Source organism: Oncorhynchus mykiss, chromosome 27 (assembly GCF_013265735.2).
Source record: "Oncorhynchus mykiss isolate Arlee chromosome 27, USDA_OmykA_1.1, whole genome shotgun sequence".
In the NCBI taxonomy this organism is placed as follows: domain Eukaryota; kingdom Metazoa; phylum Chordata; class Actinopteri; order Salmoniformes; family Salmonidae; genus Oncorhynchus; species Oncorhynchus mykiss.
The window spans coordinates 29,235,763-29,253,412 of record NC_048591.1 but is presented as its reverse complement, the minus strand read 5'-3'; the positions used below and the strand labels follow the sequence as shown (position 1 = coordinate 29,253,412).

General features: G+C 40.7%; 1 protein-coding gene across 1 annotated transcript in view; it reads left to right on the top strand.

Moving 5' to 3' along the window:
- Positions 1–1,867: 1,867 nt before the first annotated feature.
- LOC110507151 overlaps positions 1,868–17,650 on the top strand; it is a 33,681-nt gene continuing 17,898 nt past the window's right edge. Inside the window, exons 1-3 of the mRNA XM_036965627.1 lie at positions 1,868–2,105; positions 14,138–14,251; positions 14,745–14,953. Coding sequence (XP_036821522.1) covers positions 2,051–2,105; positions 14,138–14,251; positions 14,745–14,953 — 378 coding nt within the window. The 5' untranslated portion in view covers positions 1,868–2,050. The remainder of the gene's footprint in view (positions 2,106–14,137; positions 14,252–14,744; positions 14,954–17,650) is intronic.

Genomic DNA, 17,650 nt, shown 5'->3' with positions numbered 1-17,650 from the left:
GTTTCTACACTGGTATAATGGGTATAATGTGTGGTAGTTGCACACCTCCCTGCTGAATTATGGTGATTTTGGCCAGTTTATATTTTTTTCATGATCTTTTGTGAAACAAATTCTCAGGTAGGCTTTGTGCTAGCAGTTTAAGAGAGAAAGAGATCAAAGTGCATAGGGACAGCCTTGTTGAAGTGAATTTCTATAAAATCAAAACTGGAATTTGTCCTCAAAACAAAGGTTGTAAAAGTATGCAAGACATTTATAAAATAAATCATACTTAGGTTTATGTTTCTGTGACAAACAGTGAATTAGTTATTGATTTATACCGCTTTAAATTGTATTTTATAGATGTTATATATTTCTATCAAGTCAAAACTGGAATTTCTACTAAAAAACGTTGTAAAAGTATGCTAGACATTTATAGAATAAATCATACCTAGTTTGATGATTCTGTGACAAACTATTAATTAGTTATTGATTTTTATATGGTTTTTGACGAATGTCTGATGAATGTCTGTTGAATGTCCGAATGTGTGAATATAAAACCAATTTTACCTCGGTCTGGTACCTTAACAGGGAGCCATCAAGCCGCCTGTATTGCTGGCCTTGCCTGCTTTTTGGAAAGTCTGAGCCTTGGTCGGAAGGTGGGTACAGTGACCTAAAGAACATCAATCGTTTAGCTAAAATATTGCTTTATTATTCATAGATTTTAGATGTGTAGATTTTTTTGTAAACATTTTTGCAAAATGCTAAATATCCATTGTTTAGTTGGAATGGAATGTTCATGTCCTGTGATGTCCTGTGATATGTGGTTTTCTCACCTAGCTGTCGTAAGATCGCTCTGCATCTGCAAAATGACTCAAATGTAGAATGCAAATGTTTTACATAAAGATGTATTGAATATTTTTGTGAACCCACTAATTTCTATCTTGTCTCATTGCTGCAACTCCCCAACGGGCTCGGGAGCTGAAGATCAAGTCATGCGTCCTCCTAAACATGAACCACCTAATCATGCTTCTTAACACCCGCCCACTTAACCCGGAAGCCAGCTGCTCCAATGTGTGGGAGGAAACAATTGATAACTGAAGTCAGCCTGCAGGTGCCCGACCCACCACAAGGAGTCACTGGAGTGCAATGAGCCAAGTAAAGCCCCCCCCCGGCCAAGTCCTCCCCTAACCCGGGCGATGCTGGGCCAATTGTGCGCCACCCTATGGGACTCACGGTCACGGACGGTTGTGATACAGCCTGGATACGAACCAGGGACTGCAGTGACGCCTTTTGCAAAAAAACATGATTATTTGTCTCTCTGAAATGAAACCATCAAGTGATATATTTTAAACAAATACAGTATATGCCTGTCATTGAACAACCCCATGCCATGATTAGATCATGTAAAAACACACCAATCTCTTTAATAATTTCTTCAAACAATAAAAGCTAATTTACCAACATTTCTGAAAATGTATAAATAGAGTTTTGGAATGAACTCTTAAAATAGATTGTTTACAAACAATAGAGAAAAACAAGCATATATTTTTGGTTTTGATGGGGTTACAGCTAAATTAAAACGTATAAAACATGTATAAGTTAGACTATATTCCTGAAGAATCAATGTCTATATATCATTAATTTAAAAGTCTAAAAATGAATGTAGCAATCGCAGATTGCCCCTTCAAAAGACAATATTAAAAAAAGGTGTCTAGGGTAAATTTCTGCAACTTCAGATGTTCATAATTTTCATAGATAAGAAGGATGTGTCTAGCTTTGAAATGTCGGTTTATTTAATGCATGTCAAACATCAGGCTACAAGATAGGCGTGCACCGATGTGCATATCCATGAGTGTACGGCATTGGAAAATAGAATTCATTTCACGAGGCAGAACTTCCTGAATAGTTCTGACAAAAAGGATCTCTTGTTGTCCCTGTGTTGTTGTTTATGAGGTAACTTTCCCGACTATCCTCCGGCAGTGTCCTGTAACAGGTAGAGACTGACGTAAGAAAACCGTAAATGTATTTATAACCTCAGCGCTCCGTGGCGCGTGCATCAGATGCTCGGGTGATGGCTGAGCTGGAGTCGCTGCATTTCTCCGTGGGTATCCTCGGGATCTCCGGCGGTAAGTCCAGATGAAAATTTTGAATTCTGACTGATCATTTCTATTTCCAATACTTTTTTTTTATAGCTTTAAGCCGTCTAAAGAAGTATTCCTGTATTGCGATATATTATTGAGTTTATTGAGCTATGAGAAGTTTATCATAAAACAATACCTAGCATGGATAACCAACTATTGACGACTTCATAATAGTTCATTGATCGACAATCGAATCACATTCGATAAGAAAAGGAGTGGGAACTTTTATTTGTTGTTATTTTTGGTTTTATTTATCCTAATATGTCTCATATTGTGATCACACATTTTTTTGTGAAGGTTTATATAGTCGCTGTCTGATGAACTCCGTTGTTGCAATTCTATTTTTTGTACATTTATTTGAAGTAACTCAACTCAATGTACTCTGAACATTTCATGACTCTAGGACCAAGAACATTTATTCAAAATAGTGGCATGTTTGTTATTGGGAAAATATGGAGGAAAAAAAATCCTACAAAGTTTCTGTTTTGGAAATACGAGGTTTTCATCAGACAGCGACGATAGTATATGTATTATAGTATACATTAATGTAGATTATCAATTAATTCGCTTATTTTTTTATTTGGTTTTCTCAAAATGGCTTAATAAGAGACATGAGCAGAGATGGCACCACAGGTCCCAGAGTGGGGATTTTTTTCCTTCTGATGGTAAGCAGGTAAAACTACTGGTTGTTTCAGGGACTGGTTGTTTCAGGAGTTGTCCTATTGCCTGGGGCAAGTAAACTGGGTATTTGGAAAGTTGAGCTTGCTCTAAAGTTGCCCCAGGTGATTTTTTTATTACTGAAAACAACACAACTGTAAAGAATTCCAGTAAACATAAAACTGATCTTTCTGGTTAATCCGCATTGATAAGTAAGTGATGGACAATTTATGGCATGGCAGCCGGGCAGGTTGAGCCTGCTCTGGGGGATGCCACATTAGCCAGGTGATAAAAACTGATCAGCAAACAATTTCAGTAGACTAACATAGGACTTGGAGCTATACTCTCCTTTCCCGCTAAACTGGAGTACAAACCACGCCCAGGTTTCTGTGAAATAAATAGGAGCAGAGGCGTACGTACATACATACATACATTTCCTGAATTTTAAAGGCCCAATGCAGCTGTAAAAAAACAACTTATCTCAATATCAAATCATCTCTGGGCAACAATTAAATACCTTACTGTAATAGTTTTCCATTAAAGTGATCAAAACGAAACAAAACTAGTTTTTCTTTGCAAAAAAATTATTCTCATGCAAAAAATGTTGAGTGGGGAGTGGAAGGGCAACAAAGTGGTGCATTAACCACAGTGTGATCAATTCACCAGAGAAGAAGAGCCTAATGGGGGGGAAATGTAGCCTAACCTGAAAACTAGCTGTTATTAGCAGAGAGGTTTGGAACTGGTCTATTCATTTATACTAAACCCGCTGATTAAGACATCCTGTGTTGATTGTATTTTCAACCAGCAACTATCAGCAAATACCTGCGGTGATTGTTAGCTGTTGTACAGTATGATACAACATTTGATATGATACTGAATTTTCACTGCCATTACTTCTCTGGAAGGTTTTTAGAAAACATACACTGAACCAAAATATAAATGCAACATGCAACAATTTCAAAGATTTTACTGAGTTACAGTTCATATCAGGAAATCAGTCAATTTAAATAAGATAATTAGGCCCTAATTTATGGATTTCACATGACTGGGAATACAGATACACTACATGACCAACAGTATGTGGACACTGCTCGTTGAACATCTCATTCCAAAATCATGGGTATTAATATGGAGTTGGTCCCGCCTTTGCTGATATAACACTCTTCAGGGAAGGCTTTCCACTAGATGTTGGAATATTGCTACTGGGACTTGCTTCCATTCAGCCACAAGAGCATTAGTGAGGTTGGGCACTGATGTTGAGTGATATGGCCTGTCTCGCAATCTGTGTTTCAATTCATCCCAAAGGTGTTCGATGGGGTTTAGGTCAGGGCTCTGTGCAGGCCAGTCAAGTTCTTCCACACCGATCTTGACAAACCATTTCTGTATAGACCTCGCTTTGTGCACAGGGGATTGTCATGCTGAAACAGGAAAGGGCCTTCATCAAACTGTTGCCACAAAGTTGAAAGCACAGAATCGTGTAGAATGTCATTGTATGCTGTAGCGTTAAGATTTCCCTTCACTGGAACTAAGGAGCCTAGTCCGAACCATGAACAACAGCCCCAGAACATTATTCCTCATCCACCAAACTTTACAGTTGGCACTATGCATTCGGACAGGTGGTGTTTTCCTGGCATTTGCCAAACCCAGATTCGTCCTTCGGACTGCTAGATGGTGTAGCGTTATTCATCACTCTGTAGAACGCGTTTCCACTGTTCCGGAGTCCAATGGCGACAAGCTTTATACCCATACAGCCGACGCTTGGCATTGCGCATGGTGATCTTAGGCTTGTGTGTGGCTGCTTGGCCATGGAAACCCATTTCATGAAGCTCCTGACGAACAATTATTGTGCTGACATTGTTTTCAGAGGCAGTTTGGAACTCGGCAGTGAGTGTTGCAACCAAGGACAGACCATTTTTATGCACTACACGCTTCAGCACTTGGCTGTCCCGTTCTGTGAGCTTGTGTGGCCTACCACTTTGTGGCTGAGCTGTTGTTGCTCCTAGATGTTTCCACTTCACAATAACAGCGCTTACAGTTGACCAGGGCAGTTCTAGCAGGGCAGACATTTTATAAACTGACTTGTTGAAAAGGCATCCTATGAAAGTCACTGAGCTCTTCAGTAAGGCCATTCTACTGCCAATGTTTGTCTATGGAGATTGCATGGCTGTGTGCTCGATTTTAGACACCTGTCAATAACAGGTGTGGTTGAAATAGCCGAATCCACTAATTTGAAGGGGTGTTCACATGTATATTTTGGTCACAGATTCCTTAACTAAAAGGTAGGGGTGTGGATCAGAAAACCAGTCATTATTTATTTGGTGTGACCAACATTTGCCTCATGCAGCGCGACACATCTCCTTTGCATACTGTAGAGTTGATGAGGCTGTCGATTGTGGCCTGTACAATGTTGTCCCACTCCTCTTCAATGTCTGTGCCAAGTTGCTGGAATTTCTCGGGAACTGGAGCACGCTCTTGTAGATGTTGATGCAGAGCATCCCAAACATGCTCAATGGGCGAAATGTCTGGTGAGTATGCAGGCTATGGAAGATCTGGTTAATTTTCAGCTTCCAGGAATTGTGTACAGATCCTTACGACAGGCTGTGGAGTATAATGCTGAAACATACATTTTTGTTACATTTATTTATTTAACCTTTATTTAACTAGGCAAGGCAAGTCAGTTAAGAACAAATTATTTTATTTTATTTATTTGATTTATTTCACCTTTATTTAACCAGGTAGGCTAGTTGAGAACAAGTTCTCATTTACAACTGCGACCTGGCCAAGATAAAGCAAAGCAGTGTGACACAGACAACAACACATGGAGTAAACAATGAAAAAGACAATAACACAATAAACAAGTCAATGACACAGTAGAAAAAAGAAAGTCTATATACAGTGTGTGCAAAAGGCATGAGGAGGTAGGCAATACATAGGCCATAGGAGCAATAATTACAATTTAGCAGATTAACACGAGTGATAAATGAGCAGATGATGATGTGCAAGTAGAGATACTGGTGTACAAAAGAGCAGAAAAGTAAATAAAATAAAAACAGTATGGGGATGAGGTAGGTAGATTGGGTGGGCTATTTACAGATGGACTATGTACAGCTGCAGCAATCGGTTAGCTGCTCAGATAGCAGATGTTTAAAGTTGGTGAGGGAAATAAAAGTCTCCAACTTCAGCGATTTTTCAATTCGTTCCAGTCACTGGCTTTGGGGATGATCAGTGAGATATACCTGCTGGAATGTGTGCTACAGGTGGGTGTTGTTATCGTGACCAGTGAACTGAGATAAGGCGGAGCTTTACCTAGCATAGACTTATAGATGACTTGGAGCCAGTGGGTCTGGCGACGAATATGTAGCGAGGGCCAGCCGACTAAAGCATACAGGTCGCAGTGGTGGGTGGTATAAGGTGATTTGGTAACAAAACGGATGGCACTGTGATTCACTGCATCCAGTTTGCTGAGTCGAGTATTGTAAGCTATTTTGTAGATGACATCGCCGAAGTCGATGATCGGTAGGATAGTCAGTTTTACTAGGGTAAGTTTGGCGGCGTGAGTGAAGGAGGGCTTTGTTGCGAAATAGAAAGCCGATTCTTGATTTGATTTTGGATTGGAGATGTTTAATATGAGTCTGGAAGGAGAGTTTACAGTCTAGCCAGACACCTAGGTACTTATAGTTGTCCACATATTCTAGGTCAGAACCGTCCAGGATAGTGATGCTAGTCGGGCGGGCTGGTGCGGGCAGCGAACGGTTGAAAAGCATGCATTTGGTTTTACTAGCGTTTAAGAGCAGTTGGAGGCCACGGAAGGAGTGTTGTATCGCATTGAAGCTCGTTTGGAGGTTAGTTAGCACAATGTCCAAGGAAGGGCCAGAAGTGTACAGAATGGTGTCGTCTGCGTAGAGGTGGATCAGGGAATCGCCCGCAGCAAGAGCGACATCATTGATATATACAGAGAAAAGAGTCAGCCCGAGAATTGAACCCTGTGGTACCCCCATAGAGACTGCCAGTAGTCCGGACAACAGGCCCTCCGATTTGACACACTGAACTCCGTCTGCAAAGTAGTTGGTGAACCAGCCGAGGCAGTCATTAGAAAAAACAAGGCTATTGAGTCTGCCGATAAGAATACGGTGATTGACAGAGTCGAAAGCCTTGGCCAGGTCGATGAAGACGGCTGCACAGTACTGTCTTTTATTGATGGTGGTTATGATATCGTTTAGTACCTTGAGCGTGGCTGAGGTGCACTCATGACCAACTCGGAAACCAGATTGCACAGCGGAGAAGGTATGGTGGGATTCGAAATGGTCAGTGATCTGTTTATTAACTTTGGCTTTTGAGGACTTTAGATAGGCAGAGCAGGATGGATATAGGTCTGTAACAGTTTGGGTCTAGGGTGTCACCCCCTTTGAAGAGGGGGATGACCGCGGCAGCTTTCCAATCTTTAGGGATCTCAGACGATTTACAATGACAGCCTACACCGGCCAAACCCGGATGACGCTGGGTCAATTGTGCGCCTCCCTATGGGACTCCCAATCAGAGCCGGTTATGATGCAGCCTGGATTCGAACCAAGGTGTCTGTAGTGATGCCTCTAGCTCTGAGATGCAGTGCCTTAGACTGCTGCGCCACTCGAGAGCCTGAGTGGCGTGAGGTGATGTGATGGTGGCGGATGAATGGCACGACAATGGGCCTCAGGATCTCGTTACGGAAATCTGCATAAAAATTGCCATCGATAAAATGCAATTGTGTTCGTTGTCCGTAGCTTATGCCTGCCCATACCATAACGCCACCACCACCATGGGGCACTCTGTTCACAATGTTGACATCAGCAAACCGCTCGCCCACACAATGCCATACACACTGTCTGAAATTCTTTGGTTGCACAAACCCCCAGTTTCATCAGCTGCCGGGTGGCTGGTTACTGACGATCCCGCTGGTGAAGAAGCCAGATGTGGAGGTTCTGGAGTGGCATGTTTACACGTGGTCTGCGGTTGTGAGGCTTGTTGGACTTACTGCCAAATTCTCTAAAACAACGTTGGAGGCAGCTTATGGTAGAGAAATGAACATTACATTCTCTGGTAACAGCTCTGGTGGAAATTCCTGCAGTCAGCGTGCCAATTGCAGGCTCCCTCAAAATTTGAGACATCTGTGGAATTGTGTTGTGTGACAATCCATGTGCAGGGATTTGACATTAGAGGTTGACCGATTATGATTTTTCAACGCTGATACCGATAACGATTATTGGAGGACCAAAAAAAGCGGATTATTTTTATTTATTTGTAATAATGACATTTACAACAATACTGAATGAACACTTATTTGAAATTAATACAATACATCAATAAACATCAATTTAGCCTCAAATAAATAATGAAACATGTTCAATTTGGTTTAAATAATGCAAAAACAAAGTGTTGGAGAAGAAAGTAAAAGTGCAATATGTGCCATGTAAAAAAAGCTAACGTTTATGTTTCTTGCTCAGAACATGAGAACATATGAAAGCTGGTGGTTCCTTTTAACATGAGACTTCAATATTCCAAGGTAAGAGGTTTTAGGTTGTAGTTAATATAGTATTTATAGGACGATTTCTCTCTATACCATTTGTATTTCATATACCTTTGACTACTGGATGTTCTTATAGGCACTTTACTTTTGGCAGTGTAACAGTATAGCTTCCGTCCCTCTCCTCGCCCCTACCTGGGCTCGAACCCAGCCACCCTCGAAGCATCGTTACCCATCGCTCCACAAAATCCGTGGCCCTTGCAGAGCAAGGGGAACAACTACTCCAAGTCTCAGAGCGAATGATGTTTGAAACGCTATTAGCGCGGACCCCGCTAACTAGCTAGCCATTTCACATCGGTTACACCAGCCTAATCTTGGGAGTTGATAGGCTTGAAATCATAAACAGCTCAATGCTTGAAGCATTGCGAAGAGCTGCTGGCAAAATGCACGAAAGTGCTGTTTAACTGAATGCTTACGAGCCTGCTGCTGCCTACCATCGCTCAGTCAGACTGCTCTATCAAATCATAGACTTAATTATAACATAATAACACACAGAAATACGAGCCTTTGTTCATTAATATGGTCGAATTCGGAAACTATCATTTTGAAAACAAAACGTTTATTATTTCAGTGAAAATCGGAACCGTCCCGTATTTTATCTAAGGGGTGGCATCCCTAAGTCTAAATATTGCAGTTACATTGTTGTCGTGTCTTTGGCTATGCCGGATTAAGTGATATGACATGCTATTTTATAAAATCCTTTCCCTGTAATTAATATTACCTGATTGAGCTAATCATGTAAATTTAATTAACTAGAAAGTCGGGGCACCACAAAATAATATTTATAGAGCAGTTATCTTCCGAAAAAACTCTTAAAGACCTAGTAATATTTTACATCAATAGCAGTCAATATTAATCGTCACCTTATAAATTCTTGTAAATTCTTGGTTATCTTCACGAACCCTGGCTAACAAGTTGAATCAGCAATACAAAATTAGGTTTAATTATTTATTTACTAAATACCTAACTAATCACACAGAATTACATATACACAGATTGAATCATACCTTGATTACAAATTATGTCATAAAGGAAAACGTCCCTAGCGGAATCTTATGCATTCTATATTACCGCCCATTTGGAAAAGGAAAATGCAATAAGTATTTACTCTGAGCTGCGCTTCAATAGGTTGGTGGTAGATGGAAGGCCATGTTGCCTTCCAGAGTCATTTGTCCTTTGAAGAGTGTCCCTGGTGGTGAACGGGAAATGTTGTAGTGTCGTCGTTGTGTGGTAGACGGGATACTCTGTCTGTCCTCTCCTAGCCCACGTTTACAGCGGGCGCTGCTAACTCAACGGCTAGGAGGTATCACTTCTGTAGCGAATAAGAGTTCAAAGTTCATACCATTCGCAACCAAAGCTCACGCTGAGGTTGGCTTCGTTCTGTAGTTATTATCTGAATCCTTCTGACATTGGACCGTTGTCCTAATGTACCCGGAACAGATGTTACATTTTTATCAAGGGCTTATATAGTGGAGGGAGAAGGGTGTGTTTCATAGTTTATAACCCATGTCTCTTCACAGGGGCGGGCCACTGATTGAGCAGAGCCCTAACCTTATGAAAACCCAAATCTCTCATTTCTCAGCTAAAATTACATTTAACCTTTTCACAAATAATTGTATATTTAAACATTTAAATTGCACAACAATTCCATGTGTATCTGATAACTATAATGTGTAGACTTTCCCAGATACAGTTTAGGTCGTCCTGTCATCGGTCATAATGTCTCAGATGACAACCGAACTGACATCATATTCATTAAGTAACAACGCATATTTTCAACTGGTTCTATTACCAAAATATGGTTCCTTTCCCTCCACTTGTTTGATGTTCCCAGACTCTCTATGTTTAACAAAGGCTATTCAAGAGTCCCTCTGTAGAGTCAAGAGAGAGGGAAGGGAGAAAGGTATTTATGGGGAGGGTCATAAACCTTACCCACAGGCCAACGTGATGACATTGTACAACCTTCAATGTTATGTCATAATTACTTAAAATTCTGGCAAAGTAGTTCGCAACGAGCCAGGCAGCCCAAACTGTTGCATATACCCTAACTCTGCGTGCAATGAACGCAAGAGAAGTGGCACAATTTCACCTGGTTAATATTGCCTGATAACCTGGATTTCTTTTAGCTAAATATGCAGGTTTAAAAATATATGCTTCTGTGTATTGATTTTAAGAAAGGCATTGATGTTTATGGTTAGGTACAGTCGTGCAACGATTGTGCTTTTTTCGCAAATATGCTTTTGTTAAATCATCCCCTGTTTAACGAAGTTGGCTGTCTTTGTTAGGAATAAATAGTCTTCACACAGTTCGCAACGAGCCAGGCGGCCCAAACTGCTGCATATACTCTGACTCTGTTGCAAGAGAAGTGACACAATTGACCTAGTTAAAATAAATTCATGTTAGCAGGCAATATTAACTAAATATGCAGGTTTAAAAATATATACTAGTGTATTGATTTTAAGAAAGGCATTGATGTTTATGGTTAGGTACATGTTGGAGCAACGACAGTCCTTTTTCACAAATGCGCACCACATCGATTATATGCAACGCAGGACACGCTAGATAAACTAGTAATATCATCAACCATGTGTAATTAACTAGTGATTATGATTGATTGATTGTTTTTTATAAGGTAAGTTTAATGCTAGCTAGCAACTTACCTAGCTTCTTACCAAATTTGCGTAACAGGCACGCTCCTCGTGGAGTGCAATGAGAGGCAGGTGGTTAGAGCATTGGACTAGTTAACTGTAAGGTTGCAAGATTGAATCCCTGAGCTGACAAGGTAAAAATCTGTCGTTGTGCCCCTGAACAAGGCAGTTAACCCACTGTTCCTAGGCCATCATTGAAAATAAGAATGTGTTCTTAACTGACTTGCCTAGTTAATAAAGGTGTAAAAATATATATATAAAACATTTAAAAAATCGGCCAAATCGGTGTCCAAAAATACAGATTTACGATTGTTATGAAAACTTGAAATCGGTCCTAATTAATCGCCCATTCCGATTAATCGGTCGACCTCTATATGACATAGTGAGTAATCAGTTGTAAAAGGGTTCATTTTGGAAATGATAGGACCAGAGTTGTTCTAACCAGGTCACATAGTAATAAAAAAAAACTCCTGAAAAAACTCCTGGCCCTAGGGAGAGTGAAAACTCTGTCTGAACTACTTGATGTACTTGTTCATTTGTATAACATTTTAAAGCAAGACTAACAGGGGTTTCCATTACACAGATAACTGCGATTAGACAATACAACTAACAGGGCTGCATCATAGGCCTATATAAATCTGTAATAAAACAATTACTGGTGCATTAACACAGTTTAATCTACTGTACCAGTCAAAAGTTTGGACACACCTACTCATTCCAGGGTTTTTCTTTATTCTTACTATTTTCTAAATTGTAGAATAATAGTGAAGACAAAACTATGAAATAACACATATGGAATCATGTAGTAACCAAAAAAGTGTTAAACAAATCTAAATATATTTTATATTTGAGATTCTTCAAAGTAGCCTCCCTTTGCCTTGATAACAGATTTGCACACGCTTGGCATTCTCTCAAGCAGCTTCATGAGGTAGTCACCTGGAATTGATAGGTGAAAATTGTCTGTTAATTGAATGATTAGAATATTCCGCCCTGAAACATATAATTGTATGGAATTGATTAGAATGTATAAAATCATAATCAATAAATGTGTAGTCCTAGTCAGAATTAGGGTAAAACAATATGCCTTTGGTATTTTAAACAGACTGTCTGAGCTCGGTGCTGACCTGACTAGAGATTTGGGAGAGAACGGGGAGTACGTCTCAAGGACAAAGTCACTTTCTCTGTCGGCTAGGTAGTGAGACAGACAGTGTGTGTAGCAGGACATGTGTGTGTCTCGGTTTGTGTGCATGTGTGTGTGGGTATGTGTGTATGTGTGTCTGTTTGTGTGTGTGTGTGCGTATGGCTGTGTGAATGTGTGGGCGTGAGAAGTCAGTATTAAATGAATTGTTTTGTATTCTTGACTTCAGAACGTTCCGTGAATAAACCTTTTTGACTATTTAGCTGGGCCTCCATCTGTTTCATTCGACCTGTATCTTACAAATTCTGGTTTGCAGACTGAGAGTAATATAATTACATTTGGTGCTGTACCTGGAGAACATAATTATCTTATTAGGAATACATTTCAATTAACAGTTGTATCTTGTTAAAAGTTAATTTGTGGAATTTCTTTCCTTCTTAATGCATTTGAGCCAATCAGTTGTGTTGTGACATGGTAGGGTTGGTTAACAGAAGCTAGCCCTATTTGGCAAAAGACCAAGTCCATATTATGGCAAGAACAGCTCAAATAAGCAAAGAGAAATGACAGTCCATCATTACTTTAAGACATGAAGGTCAGTCAATGCGGAACGTTTCAAGAACTTTGAAAGTTTCTTGAAGTGCAGGCGCAAAAACCACAAAGCACTATGATGAAACTGTCTCTCATAAGGACGGCCACAGGAATGGAAGACCCAGAGTTACCTCTGCTGCAGAGCATAAGTTAATTTAAGTTTTCAACCTCAGAAATTGCAGCCCAAATAAATGCTTCACAGAGTTCTGGTAACAGACACATCTCATCATCAACTGTTAAGAGGAGACTGAATGAATCAGGCCTTTGTGGTCAAATTGCTGCAAAGAAACCGCTACTAAAGGACACCAATAATAAGAAGAGACTTGCTTGGGCAAAGAAACACAAGCAATGGACATTAGACAGGTGGAAATCTGTCATTTGGTCTGATGAGTTTATTTTTCCAACCGCCGTGTCTTTGTGGGATGCAGAGTAGGTGAACGGATGATCTCTGCATGTGTGGTTCTCACTGTGAATCATGGAGGAAGTGGTGTGATGGTGTGGGAGTGCTTTGCTGGTGACACATTCATTTACAATTTAAGGCACACTTAAGCAGCATGGCTACCACAGCATTCTTCAGTGATACGCCATTCCATCTGGTTTGCGCTTAGTGGGACTATCATTTATTTTTCAACAGAACAATGACCCAACACACCTCCAGGCTGTGTAAGGGCTATTTTACCATGAAGGAGAGTGAATGTAGTGCTGCATCAGATGACCTGGCCTCCATAATCACCCAACCTCAACCTAATTATGATGGTTTGGGATGAGTTGGACTGCAGAGGGAAGGAAAGCAGCCAACAAGTGCTCAGTATATGTGGGAACTCATTCAAGACTGTTGGAAAAGCACTCCTCAAGAAGCTGGTTGAAAGAATGCCAAGAGAGTGCAAGCTGTCATCAAGGTGGCTACTTTGTGGCTTTGTGGCTACTTTGAAGAATCTCAAATATAAAATATATTTTGAATTGTTTAACACATTTTTGTAATTACATGATTTCATAGTTTTGATGTCTTCACTAATATTCTACAATGGAGAAAATAGTAAAATAAAGAAAAACTTTCTGACTGGTACTGTATGTCATCACTTTTAGTTGATTTAATTTTTCCTGTCAATCATTTTGGATTGAAAAGGCCTAGGTAGCCTAGCCAACCAAAGTTTGAATGCAATACAATGCACACGCATATAGTCGCACAGGAATTCGACCATAGGCCACAGGCTACTAATTGTGCGTATGTTGACCAATCACGAGGCAACATGTTTGCTCCCCCATTGTGGATTTGAGTGAAAGTGGTCAGGTGCTTCAGTCAAGTTGCGGTACAGAAACTTGGATCTGTGTTCATGGGTTCTTGTCAAACAATTGGCTCTTTTTCTGAGTTGGTTTGGTCTAAAGCCTGCTGTACTTTTACCTTTTCTGTTGGTTTCTCCTACAGGTTCTCTGCTGCTGTTGGTGAATAACTATGGCAGCTCTCCTGACAAAGACTTCATCCCCCATACTGCACTGGGGGTGCTGCTGCTCATCATCGCTTCCCTTTTGGCATACTCTGGTAGCCTACCTACTGTTTATTACTCATATAAATGTTAACCATACTCTGTTACCCTTTCTATGTGCACTATTTCTATGCTTCCATTTCTTGAGTTTTGTTGTTGCGTCTCTTTCTTTCGGTTTTGTTCACCAGCGTCAAACAGCTTTAAATGCAATATATTGAACATATTGGTTTAGATGGACACATGATTCTCTACACTATACATTTCTTGTTTTGTCATATAAACAAATATTAGGCAAACAATTAGAATTCTAGCATCCAGGAAATGGCGGAGCACCATTAACTATGCTAACGTGGACTAAGGCATGCATTCATGATTTCATTGTATTGACTGTGTGTTTGAATGTGGTATTAGCCAGAGATCAATAAATGTTTTTCCCTCCCTCCCTCCCTCCCTCCCTCCCTCCCTCCCTCCCTCCCTCCCTCCCTCCCTCCCTCCCTCCCTCCCTCCCTCCCTCCCTCCCTCCCTCCCTCCCTCCCTCCCTCCCACTAGGGGTGCGTCGCAGCCTGTCCCAGTCCCAGTTGTTCTCCAGTGTGTGTCTGACCGTGTCAGCCTTGTGGTGTGGGTCTGGACTGGTCTACCTGCTCGTTGGGGAGGGGTTGGTGGGGACTACAGAGCTGAGGTCCTCTTTGGTCCCTGGCCTAGCAGCCTTCACCCTGGCCTTCCTCATACTGGCTACAGTATCTGTCCTCCAGAGAGAGGTGTGTGTAATTATCTACAGTATCTATCATATCTATCTACATACAGTGCCTTGCGAAAGTATTCGGCCCCCTTGAACTTTGCGACCTTTTGTCACATTTCAGGCTTCAAACATAAAGATATAAAACTGTATTTTTTTGTGAAGAATCAACAACAAGTGGGACACAATCATGAAGTGGAACGACATTTATTGGATATTTCAAACTTTTTTAACAAATCAAAAACTGAAAAATTGGGCGTGCAAAATTATTCAGCCCCTTTACTTTCAGTGCAGCAAACTCTCTCCAGAAGTTCAGTGAGGATCTCTAAATGATCCAATGTTGACCTAAATGACTAAGGATGATAAATACAATCCACCTGTGTGTAATCAAGTTTCCGTATAAATGCACCTGCACTGTGATAGTCTCAGAGGTCCGTTAAAAGCGCAGAGAGCATCATGAAGAACAAGGAACACACCAGGCAGGTCCGAGATACTGTTGTGAAGAAGTTTAAAGTCGGATTTGGATACAAAAAGATTTACCAAGCTTTAAACATCCCAAGGAGCACTGTGCAAGCGATAATATTGAAATGGAAGGAGTATCAGACCACTGCAAATCTACCAAGACCTGGCCGTCCCTCTAAACTTTCAGCTCATACAAGGAGAAGACTGATCAGAGATGCAGCCAAGAGGCCCATGATCACTCTGGATGAACTGCAGAGATCTACAGCTGAGGTGGGAGACTCTGTCCATAGGACAACAATCAGTCGTATATTGCACAAATCTGGCCTTTATGGAAGAGTGGCTAGAAGAAAGCCATTTCTTAAAGATATCCATAAAAAGTGTCGTTTAAAGGTAGCCACAAGCCACCTGGGAGACACACCAAACATGTGGAAGAAGGTGCTCTGGTCAGATGAAATCACAATTGAACTTTTTGGCAACAATGCAAGATGTTATGTTTGGTGTAAAAGCAACACTGCTCATCACCCTGAACACACCATCCCCACTGTGAAACATGGTGGTGGCAGCATCATGGTTTGGGCCTGCTTTTCTTCAGCAGGGACAGGGAAGATGGTTAAAATTGATGGGAAGATGGATGGAGCCAAATACAGGACCATTCTGGAAGAAAACCTGATGGAGTCTGCAAAAGACCTGAGACTGGGACGGAGATTTGTCTTCCAACAAGACAATGATCCAAAACATAAAGCAAAATCTACAATGGAATGGTTCAAAAATAAACATATCCAGGTGTTAGAATGGCCAAGTCAAAGTCCAGACCTGAATCCAATCGAGAATCTGTGGAAAGAACTGAAAACTGCTGTTCACAAATGCTCTCCATCCAACCTCACTGAGCTCGAGCTGTTTTGCAAGGAGGAATGGGAAAAAATGTCAGTCTCTCGATGTGCAAAACTGATAGAGACATACCCCAAGCGACTTACAGCTGTAATCGCAGCAAAAGGTGGCGCTACAAAGTATTAACTTAAGGGGGCTGAATAATTTTGCACGCCCAATTTTTCAGTTTTTGATTTGTTAAAAAAGTTTGAAATATCCAATAAATGTCGTTCCACTTCATGATTGTGTCCCACTTGTTGTTGATTCTTCACAAAAAAATACAGTTTTATATCTTTATGTTTGAAGCCTGAAATGTGGCAAAAGGTCGCAAAGTTCAAGGGGGCCGAATACTTTCGCAATGCACTGTATATATCTACAGATGTACACTCTTAATTTGACCAGTTTTGTTGCAGGGAAATGACTCATAACTGCAGCAACAGGATTTTAACATTCAGTCCATTTAAACAGTTCCTCCGATGTAATGTTCCTTTATCGGTGGTTAGGCTATTAGCTGGCCAACATTAGGCTGCATGAAAAGTGCATTATTGTTTGTTTTTCTCAATCGCTTTGGCTCATTTTTTTTAACAGTCTTAACATTCTCTGAACTCTAAGTGCAATTGCCACCACTGTTTTATGGGACATCACAACTCTATTGCATGTCTGAAAAATGTGTAACTCACCCAAAACATTTAACTCATGCTTCAAAACCTAGTTATTGTGACAGTAAATTGGCCAATGCCGCCAAAATTTAAAGGATATACACATTTGTATGTAAACAGTACATTTTTGTAACAGAAAATTCACATTTGCATGTCCATTTTTACATATTTCTTACATGTATAGTGAATAGCAAATTAGCCACAAAATGCCCCCCCCCCCCCCCCCCCCAAAAAAAACCTGCAACAATGAAAAAACCTGCGTAGTTCTGTAAAAAAATAATAAATTGTACCTCCTCACAGTACGTAACACTACAAGTACCTATCTTCTTGGTGGACATCCTGTCACTCTTGTTGGTCTGGCCAGAGATTTTCGTCAACATCACATCTGATGTTTTCCCTTGTGATGCACCGGGGGAAAAATCTCCTTGCGTGGCACAACCATCCTCTGCAAAGATCGCCTGTGATGTCCTCAGAAGCAGCATTCATGGCATCTAACAGAGACATCTGATCTTGTGCCCGATAGGCATATACTTTCCACCTCCATGCTGAACAAAACTCTTCTATTGGATTCAGGAATGGGGAGGATGGTGGAAGAACTCCATTGTTATCCTTTCATGCGCAGCAAACCTTTCCCTAACAATGTTGGTTCGATAGAAGCTGACATTATTCCACACAATTACATAATTTGGCAAATCTGGTCTAGCTAAACCTCTTTCGTGTTCTGGTATTAG